This window comes from Capra hircus, chromosome 3, assembly GCF_001704415.2.
Source record: "Capra hircus breed San Clemente chromosome 3, ASM170441v1, whole genome shotgun sequence".
Lineage (NCBI taxonomy): Eukaryota > Metazoa > Chordata > Mammalia > Artiodactyla > Bovidae > Capra > Capra hircus.
Window position 1 is genome coordinate 1115471 of NC_030810.1, and position 9749 is coordinate 1125219.

The 9749-nt window shown below is 70.5% G+C and overlaps 1 protein-coding gene across 1 annotated transcript; it reads right to left on the reverse strand.

The window, feature by feature from the left end:
• RNPEPL1 (arginyl aminopeptidase like 1) lies at positions 798–9343 on the reverse strand. Its single transcript, XM_018040025.1, has 11 exons — positions 8772–9343; positions 6176–6316; positions 5588–5739; positions 5061–5177; positions 4651–4886; positions 4341–4454; positions 3862–3974; positions 3476–3584; positions 2224–2454; positions 2009–2151; positions 798–1668 (listed from the first exon to the last, which is right to left on the reverse strand). Exons 1-11 carry the CDS (start codon positions 9309–9311, stop codon positions 1408–1410), a joined length of 2157 nt encoding a protein of 718 aa, XP_017895514.1. The 5' UTR covers positions 9312–9343; the 3' UTR covers positions 798–1407.

Below are 9749 nucleotides of genomic sequence, written 5' to 3' on the forward strand. Positions count from 1 at the left end.
GGGCTCGGAGGAGCCACGCCCGGCCACGGTGCCAGGACAGCCCCCCAGAGCTAGGGCCACGCCTGGGTGGGGTTGGGTCAGCTCCCGGGGGTGGAGGGTGTTGTGGGGAGGACAGTCACTGGGGCACTCGCAACCTGGCGGCTGGCCCACCGCCCCGTCCTCCAGCGCCTCGGCCCCTTGGGAACAGGGGGCTCTGTGACTGGGTCCCGCCAGTGGGCCAGCTGACAGGTCACTCTGGGGTCCGCGCGTGTGATCCTGGGGGAGACCCTGCAGTGCTGACCGGACCCACAGCAGAGGCGCCGCCCCAGGAGCCCAGCCCGTGGGCGGCCGGAGGGAGGGGCCCGGACGCTGCCCTGGTCACCGCGGGGCACTGCTCCCGGCACCCACGGCTTGGCCATGTTCTGGGGCCACCCCTGGGCCAGCGAGGGCCGCAGCCCCTCTGCCCCGTCCTCCCAGGCCACACTCAGGCCCGCCGCTCGCCTCTCCTTTTACTCCCGTTTGGGAGGAGGGCCCACAGTGGCGATGCCGACAGGGGGTCCTGGGGGTGGCAGAGGGGCTGGGGAGGTCGGGGGCAGCCAGCGGCTGGTGCTCGGACCCCAGGGGGCCGCAGGGCAGGATGTGGGGCCTCCTGGTGCAGAGCAGAACAGTCAGGAGGGGCTGGATGCAGGCGAGAGCCCCCGCCTCTGGCTGGAAGCCTGGGTCAGAGGACAGGGCTGTGACCAGCTCCAGACCCCACGCCACGGCTGCTGGGCAGCTGTGCAGGACAAGAGCCAGGACGGACAGGCCGGGAGGCAGTCTGCAGAGTGGAGGTTTAATGGGACAATCGTGGTGACCCCGAGCGGAGGTCCCCCCGGGGGCCCAGCTCGAACCCCGGGGCTCCCCGGGCCTCTTCCAGCAGGGTGGGCCTAGAAAGAGCACCAGTGCCGCCCGCCTTCCTGCGCGTTATTGCTGCACTGGCCCCGGGGCCTGGGGCCCTGAGTTCCCTGAGGAGCTAAGGCTTTCCGGGGCCCCCCTCCCCAGGGACATCCACCATCTCTGCGGCGCCCCGTCCCCCATGGGGAGGGCGTGGGCATGTCTGCGTCCTCGTCCCTCGGGCAGGGACTGAGGGAGGCTGCCGGCCTGGGGGTGGGGGGTGAGGGTCCAGGGCTCCACGGAGGCAGGCGTGCGGGGTGGGCATGGCAGCCCAGGCCCTCCTGGCGGGCAGAAGGCACAGTGTGGCGGTTGCCGTCGACCCAGGGCAGTGCCTGGCAGTCAGTGTTGAGACAGGAGGGCCCGCAGTGCAAGAGCGCTTGGGGTGTGGGGGGGCAGGTCCACAGGCCTCGGTCGACCCTGGAGGGGCCCCGGCAGAGCCCCTCCAGCCAGGCCTGGGGCCCAGAAGGCACAATCGTGGTGTCTGGGAGGCGAGCGCTAGGCAGACACGTTGACGTCCCTGAGAGAGATGGCGCTGCCCGGGGCCTCGTCCCCGAGCAGCAGGCCCGGCTCCGAGTCCGCCGCGGCCCCGCCTGACTCTGCACCGGGGCCCAGGCCCTGTGACAGGATCTGCTGGATGGTCCGCCGCAGGTTGGGGTGCAGCCGGCCCTGCGTCTGGTAGAAGACCTCCAGAGCGAAGGACTTGAGGGCGCCGGTGCACAGGTCCTCGTACAGTGGGATGGTGTACATGCGTGACATCTGCGGGCAGCCGCGAGTCACGGGGCGCCCGCCCCTCCCCCGGCCCCCACGCCCTGCCCTCCCCCTCCCGGGGGCTTGGGCTGCAGGGGCCCTGCTGGGGCGCAGCCCGGGGACCCAGTGACCCTCAGGCGGCCCCGGTGTGCGTGCCCTGCGGCAAGACCCCAGGACTCTGCTCCCGGCTTGACCACTGGCCTTGGGCACAGCCTCCCCGAGGTCTGCTGGGGTCTGGGCCCCACCCCGTTCTCTGGGCCACCCAGCCTGAGTGGCCAGGTCAGCGGAGGGCAGGGGTCGCCAGCCTGAGTGGCCGGGTGGGGGTGAAGGCAGGCTCGTGTGGCCGCACCTGGCTCTCCAGGAAGCGCCGGACCCTGTGGAGGTCGGGGTAGTAGTCGTTGCGGACCACGATCTGCAGCCAGCGGATGCGGATCTCGGCGTTCATGGAGTCCAGCAGGGACGAGTAACACTTGGACAGGCTCATCACCACCTCTGTCGGGGCCACGGCAGGTCAGGGCCGGCGACCACCCCGCCTCCTCCCACCCCGGCGGCTGCGGGACTCACCCTGGGGCAGCGGGGACCCATCCAGCAGCCGGTCCAGGAACAGCGCCGTCTGGAAGGTCCTCCATTTGGAAATGTCGATGGCGCTGGCGGAGGCGGCTGCCTGGTCCAGGGGCTCAGCGGTCCACAGCTGGAAGAGGGCTTCCACGGGCCGCGTCAGGCTGGATCCCTGAGACAGGTCCGGCTCGGCCAGCGGGGGGCCCGTGGCATTCAGCCAGCGCTCGAACTCCAGCCCTGCAGGACAGACGCCCTCCTGGGTTCCCGAGCAGGCCTCCCCAGGAGACTGCAGACCCCGAGGATGTGCCTGGAGACCTTGCCAGGGTCTAGGAGCCCCAAGGGTGGGGGTGGCCTGGGGAGGCGGGAGCCGGCTGCAGACCCTGCAGGCCGCGGTGGCTTCCGGGAAGGGGGCACAGAGTGCTGGAGCCAGTGGCCAGGGACCCCCTATCTGCCCGCGCCTCCTGGGCAGAAACAGGGAGACGCTGCGCATGTACAGCGGGAGGCGCGGGGTGGGAACACCACCCTGGGAGAAGGCTGTTCCTGCTTTGGAGCCCTGGAGCCTGGGCATCTGTGGGGGCAAGTCGTGCCATCCCTGCCCCCCAGACCCTTAGGGCACTTCCCAAACCTTCCCCAACACAGGGTCCCCGGCCCACAGTGCACTGTGCTACCACAAATGCTGACCCCCCTTGAGACAGCAGACCCTTTTCTGCTTTGGCCTAAGCCCTTGGCCCAGGGGCACCCTCGCGAACAAGCTGGCTGCCTTCAGCCTGCTCTGAGGCAAACTGCCCTCTGCTCCTGGATCCTGCCCCAGGCTCACTGCGCAGTTTCCAAGGCTCTTTCTGGAACTGCCTACTCAGCTCTGCATGTATGGGGTGCTCAATCGCTCCCATGGACTGTAGCCCGCCAGGCTCCTCTGTCCATGGAATTCTCCAGGCAAGAACACTGGAGTGGGGTGCAGGGCCCTCCTCCAGGGGACCCTCTCGACCCAGAGTCTCCTGTGTCTTCCACGTTGCAGGCGGTCTTTACCCACTGAACCACCTAGCCTAATTGCCACCTCCTCCAGGGAGCCCCCGGGGCCCCTCCGGGCTGGGAATCGCACTCTCCTCTCTCTTCCTTCCACGTGGTCCAGCCCGAGTTCCACACCAACGAGTGACGGTGGCTACCAGCCAGACAGAGCCCCCAGGCCCCGTTACACCCCCGCACCCAACAGGCCGAGGGTGGGCCCGTGTGGACACATGGCCGGTGGGGGGGGCCTCACCTGCCCGGCAGTCCACGCTCTGCTCCTTCAGCTCTGGAAAGAAGGTCAGGAAGGAGTCCAGCAGGTCCTGGGCCACCACGCTGGTGAATTTGTACTTCTCCACGTAGGCCTGTGGGCGGCGCGGACTCAGCAGGCCCGGGGGCTGGGAGCGGCACTGTCCCCCTACCCCCCAGGGCCGGGCACACACCGCGAGAAAGGGCCTGGCACCCAGGGGTCTGAGCAGGGGTAGGCAGGGCCAGGGCGGGCACAGGGGCACCCACGGCTGCTGCAGGGACCTGCCAGGCAGCCGAGGCTGGGAGGTGGGAGAGCCAGGAGCCTGGTGAGAGCCCCGCTCATGGGCCCCACCGCTCCACCCCCACCCCGACCCCCAGGAGTGCGCTGCTCACTCGGAGGAAGTCGTCAAAGCGCTGGGGGTCCCCACAGAGCTGGGACAGGTAGTACACGAAGCAGTAGCCCTTCTCGTAGGTGAACAGGTTCATCAGGTGGCTGGGGTTCACACCTGCGAGGGAAACCGTGGCTCTGGGAGGCACTCTGAGCCGCCCAGGGCCCCGGGGCTGGGGGCGGGATGGCGGTGGGGCTCTGCATGGCAGGGGGCACCGAGGGCCCCGCCGCTCACATCCAGATGCCCCGAGAGTGTGTGTGTGGGGGGTCCTGCCCTGCTGGGGGGCCCTCGGTGGAGACTTCAGGTCCACACATTGGGGAGATGGGTGCTCAGCGCCCGTGAGAGGCGGCACAGGCCGTGGAGGGAAGCCCCCCTGGCCCGGCCTCTGCAGAGAAGCCTCGTGGGGACGAAGACCCCGACTGGGCTGGGCGGGGGGACTGGCGTCTGCAGGTGGCGAGTGCAGGGCTGGGCAGCAGCAGGTACCTGGCTCCAGCTTGACCTGCAGCTTGCTGACCGGGCTGTCTTCTCCGAGAAGCTTCATCTGCCTGCGCAGGGCGTCCAGGCGGAAGGCTGTCTCCAGACAGGTGAAGGCCGCACCTGGGCAGGTGGGAGAGAGGCCGCTGCCCTGGCTGCTCCCTGCCCTGGGCCCCACCGAGCTGCCCCCGCGGGAAACACACACACACACACACACAGAGCGGGGACCGCAGCCTGGGACCAGCCCCATGCACGGTGCCCGCCCCCACCGGACCTCGCTGCCACGGGGGTACCATGTGTCCCACCAAGCCCGGCGCACCGTGAGTCTCGGTGGTGATGCGCCGCTGGGCGTAGGTGGCCAGGCCCTCGCTCAGCCACATCTCCTCCCATGTGGCATTGGTGACGGCGTTCCCAAACCAGCTGTGGGCCACCTCGTGGATGACATCGATGACTAGGAACTCGTCGCTCTCCAGGATGGAGGAGATGATGAAGGTGAGGCAGGGGTTCTCCATGGCCACGATGGGGAAGGACGGGGGCAGGAAGACGATGTCATACCTGCGGGGGGCCGGGGGCGGGGGCCGCGGGTGAGCCTTGCCTCCTGCCGCTTCTTGGCGGGCTGGGTGGGGGCGGGCGTGCCTGCTGACCCCTCTCGTGGCCGGCCGGGCTGGGGGGGGCGGCGTGCACATGCCCACTGTCCCCTTTCGCGGCCGGCCAGGCTCGCAGACATACCTGCCCCACAGGTAGGGCCCGTAGAGCCGCTCGGCCGCGCTCAGCCACTGCTCCACCGCGCCCGACAGCTTGCTGGTGGCCGTGGGCAGGAGACACGGCTCGGCCCACACACGGCTCCTGTCATGGGGGAGACGGTGGGCGGGGCCAGCCCAGCCCCAGCCCAGCCCCCTGCCTGCCCCTGGGCCTTCCCTCCGGTTCTGGGCAATGCCCAGCGCAGGCCGGCCAGCCGCCCACCCCACCTGCCCTTCACTCCGCGGGCCCTACGTTCCGCGGGCGGGCCCATCCATGCGCCGTCTTGGAGCGCAGCGGGTGTGTCTGCAGAGGCCCTGTCCAGAAGGACCGGCACAGGGCGCCGGGGTGCGAGCAGCCGGGGGAGGATGGCCCCTGGGCAGTGACAGTTAGGCAGGGGCAGGGCTGGCCCCACTGCGCGGGGCCACACAGGGCAGCCATGCAGGCAGGCCGCACGCCGGGCCCCGGCAGCATCTCCTGAGCCTGGACCCCGGGCAGCAAGCAAGAGGTGGGCCTACCTGGGCCCGATGTCTGCGGGCTGGAGGTCCCCGGCCACGAGGGCCACGAGGTAGGCGGGCACGGGGTGCTCCATGTGGAAGCGGTAGACGCCCTCCTCCTCCACGTAGGTGCTCTGTGTGGCGCTCATCAGGACCTGCACCCCCGACGGGGCCTGCGTCCCAGGAGGCCCCGCCCATCAGGACAGTGCGTCTCCCACGGGGAGCCCCACGCCCCCGTCAGGACAACCCCGTGTCCCCGGTGGGGACCCCACAGCCCGGTGGGCAAGACTCGTGTCCCTGTGAGAAAGCCCAGCACCTGGGTCAGGCAGCCACACTGCTAGGGATCCTCCCGTCCCTGTCAGGGACCCCCCACACTGTTCCGGAAGCCCCCAGCTCCTGGCCCGCACACCTCTCGTCCCAGTCGGGAGTGGAGGTAGGGCTGGGGGGCTGCCAGAAGCTCTGGGACCCGGCCGCTCTGCCTGCCCCATCCCTGTGTCGGCATCCCGGGGCTCAGGCCAGGTCTAGGACCCTGACGTGGGCAGGGTGCGCGCCTTCTCGGATGGCCGTCTGGGCGGCAGCTGGGGGCAGGGCGTGCTGCTGGGCGCTGACCTTGACCACAGCTGAGTAGGTGCACTTGACCGCGGGCGTGTCAAAGCACGGAAAGAAGGAGCGGTTGCAGACGGAGTGGCCCTGGGTGAACACGAAGGGCTTGGCGCTGCCGTATGTCAGCTCTGGGTCCAGCCACCAGATCTGCAGCGGGTGGTGGGTAAGGGGTCAGCTCCAGCTGGGGCGCCCTCCCCGGCACAGCGGGCCGAGCCCTCCTGGAGACCAGGGCCACAGGCCGACGGCCCCACCTGGCCAGGGAGCCGTCTCTCAGGTACTCCGGCCTACCACTGCCCCCAGCCTGCCCAGGCCAACTCAGCACTCCCCTTCTTAACACCAAGCATCCTGATGTCTCCAGGAAGGGCGGCTGGAGGCCGGGGGCCTCCCCAACCCAACTGCAGCCACTTGGTGGGGTCCCAAATCTCCCCCATATCCCCTCTGCTGGGACAATGTGGTCACTGAGGCCAACTGGACGGGTCTTCAGTGACCAAGTGCACACAGGTCCCCCCAGGGCCATGATGGAGGGGCCCCAGGCCCCTGCAAGTGACAGGCCCGAGGACGGCAGCCACAGCTGCTTGCCACTCGGGACCCCAGACCCAGGACCATCACTGGGGGCTGTCTGTGCCGAGACCCCAGGGGTGGGGGACCCCAGACCCAGGACTGCCGCTGGAGGCTATATGTGCCGAGACCCCACCCCTGGGTCCCCAGATCCTAGCGGATGTCCAGGCCTGCAGGGCTGCCTAGACAGTTCCTGCAGACCAGCCAGGCCACTGTCAGCCTTCATGGACTTCTACAAAACTTCTTTTTGGCTTCTATGTCTCTGTTCTCTGCCCAAGCAGAGCCTGCAGCAGTATCTTCCTTTTCTGCTGACCCCTAGGGCTGCCCCAGATGTTCGGAAGGCCTGTCTGGGGAGACTGTTCAAAAATGCAAACTCCTGGGTCTGACCAGAGAGCTAGGACTTAGGAACTTGCACTTCACACACCTCCCCACCCCCCACACCCCCAGTTCCTGGGATAAGTCGTCCCCAGATCATGCTGGGGACAGGCCCCCGTGGTCAGGCTGCTGGGGACAGGGTCAGGCCAGCAGGGTAGCCGGCTGTGGGCCCTGGTCCCACCACTCTCCAACCACTCTGCTGGTCTTAGGTGGACCAGACACATGGGCTCCAAGGTCAGGAGAACCATAGCCTCTGTTTTCACGGCTGTGGTGGGAGCCATGCCCGCCAGCTGTCAGAGCCCCAGAAGGCCCCTGGCAGGAAGCAAGGGCCAGGCGGGCAGGGCAGGGGCCTGGTGGGCAGGACAAAGGCCAGGCAGGCAGACAGCAGGGGCCAGGCGGGCAGAGCAAGGGCCAGGCTGGCAGGCAGCAGGGGCCAGATGGGCAGGGCAGGGGCCTGGTGGGCAGGGCAGGGGCCAGGCCAACAGGCAGCAGGGGCCAGGCGGGCAGGGCAGGGGCCAGGCCAACAGGCAGCAGGGGCCTGGCCAACAGGCAGCAGGGGCCAGGCGGGCAGGGCAGGGGCCAGGCCGACAGGCAGCAGGGGCCAGGCGGGCAGGGCAGGGGCCAGGCGGGCAGGGCAGGGGCCAGGCAGGCAGCAGGGGCCAGATGGGCAGGGCAGGGGCCTGGTGGGCAGGGCAGGAGCCAGGCGGGCAGGGCAGGGGCCAGGCGGGCAGGGCAGGGGCCAGGCTGACAGGCAGCAGGGGCCAGGCTGGCACATCTGCAGAAGCTCAGAAAGGGGTGAGGTGGCAGCTGGGGGCTCCTGGGAGTCGTGCAGGAAGCCCGCAGGTGTGTGTCTGGCCTAGGCTCATCCTGATTTCTCCTTGATGGCTTCTGGCCTGATGCCTTTCCGCCACCCTGTCTATTCACATGCCACAGCAGTGACGGATGGAACCTCCTGGGGCCTCCCAGAGCTACTTGAATGTTGTGTGTTGAGGGGTTACTGTCACAAACGTGCAGCCCATACAGGGACCCAGGAACCCCCATGCTCCATCCTGAAAGTGGCCCTGCGGTGGAAGGGTGCTGTCTGGGCTGCCCAGCCTTCCTGTTGAGCCCCTGGGCGGCTGGCGCTCCATGTCCAAAGCCCCGCAGAGCCTGTGCGTGTCTGCGCTGAGGACACGGGGCCAACCTGCCGGAGCACCCACCAGTCCCCTGCGCCCTGAAGCATTACACTCGATCCAGGCCCCTCGGTCTCCCACTCCGGCAAGTCTGTCCCTCTTGCCACCCCAGGGAACAGTCCTCCGAAGCCCAGGTCACACGGAGGCCCTTGGTCGCAGTGTCAGGCTCGGGCAGTTGCGTGGCTTGGCATGTGCTCACCAGAAGCTGCCCCTGTCTCCAGGCAGGGACCCGTCCCCGCACAGCTGAAGGGAGAGGCTTCCCTGGTGGCACACAGGCCCCTCCCCAGGACCAGAACCCGGGGGCTCACTCGGTCCAGGGCTCCTAAGGGCTCCCCTGGCACCAGCTGGGAAGCCCCGCCGGCGCCTGGACAGGACTCCGGGGCCGGCTCGCGGAGAGCCGGGCTGGGCCCCCTCTGCAGGTGTCGCGGGCGCAGCGCCCCCAAGAACGCCCCCCAGCCCGGCAGCACGGGGAGAGGCCGCCCGGAAGCAGGACTCACGGCGGGGGCGTCGGTCGAGGTGTAGCGCAGGATGACCTGGAAGGGCTGGTGCTCCTGCAGCTCAGGGGGCAGCGTGACGGTGAGCGAGGAGCCATAGTCGGTGAACGGGTCCACCCTGAAGGCCAGCGGGCAGCAGGCGGGCTCCGCGCCGGGCGCCTCGCAGAAGGCGGGCAGCGGCGGCGGCGGTGCGGGTCCCGGCCCGGGGGCTGCGAAGGCGAAGGCGCAGGGCGGCTCGGCGGCGGCGGCGGCGGCGGCGGCGGGGGCGCGGCGGAAGGCGGCCGAGTGCAGGCGCAGGGCCGGGTGCGCGTCGAGCACGAGCGCGCGGGGCGCGGGCCGCCGCGCGCACAGCTCGAGCACCAGGCAGCCGGCCAGCTCGCGCGCCTCGGGCCGCAGCTCCAGGCCCAGCTGCAGGTGGCGGAGGCGGAAGAGCTGCGCGCTGGAGGCCGAGGCCACGTCCAGGGCGGGCGGCGGCTCAGGCGGCGGGCGGGCGGGCGCGGCCTCGGCGCCGGGTGCCTTGCGGCAGCAGCACTGCGCCGCCATGGCCGCCGCGCTAGGTGAAATCCATGGGCGGCGGCCGCCCGGGCCGCGGGAGCGGGCGAGGGGCGCCGGGCGCCGGGCGGCGGGGCGCGGGCACAACAGGAAGTCGCGCCGGGAGCCGCCCGGCCCGGCCCCGCGCCGTGCGCCGCCCCGCTCCGGCTCCGCTCGGCCGCCGCCGCCGGGGGCGCTGTGCGCGGGGAGACCGGGCCACGGGGGACGCGGGGCCGGGCGCGCGGTGCGCGGGGGGCCGGGGCGCCCGCGGCTCAGGGAGTGGGGAGACCGAGGAGCCGAGGGGCTGAAAGCGCGGCTGGCGGCCGTGAGCCCGGGCCCTGTGCGTGGGCCCGGGGGCGCTGTGCGCTGGGCTGCGACCGTGAACCAGGTGCGATGCACGGGGCCGGAGCAGCCGCTGCGTGCCGGTGGCCCAGGCACTGGGCTGGAGGA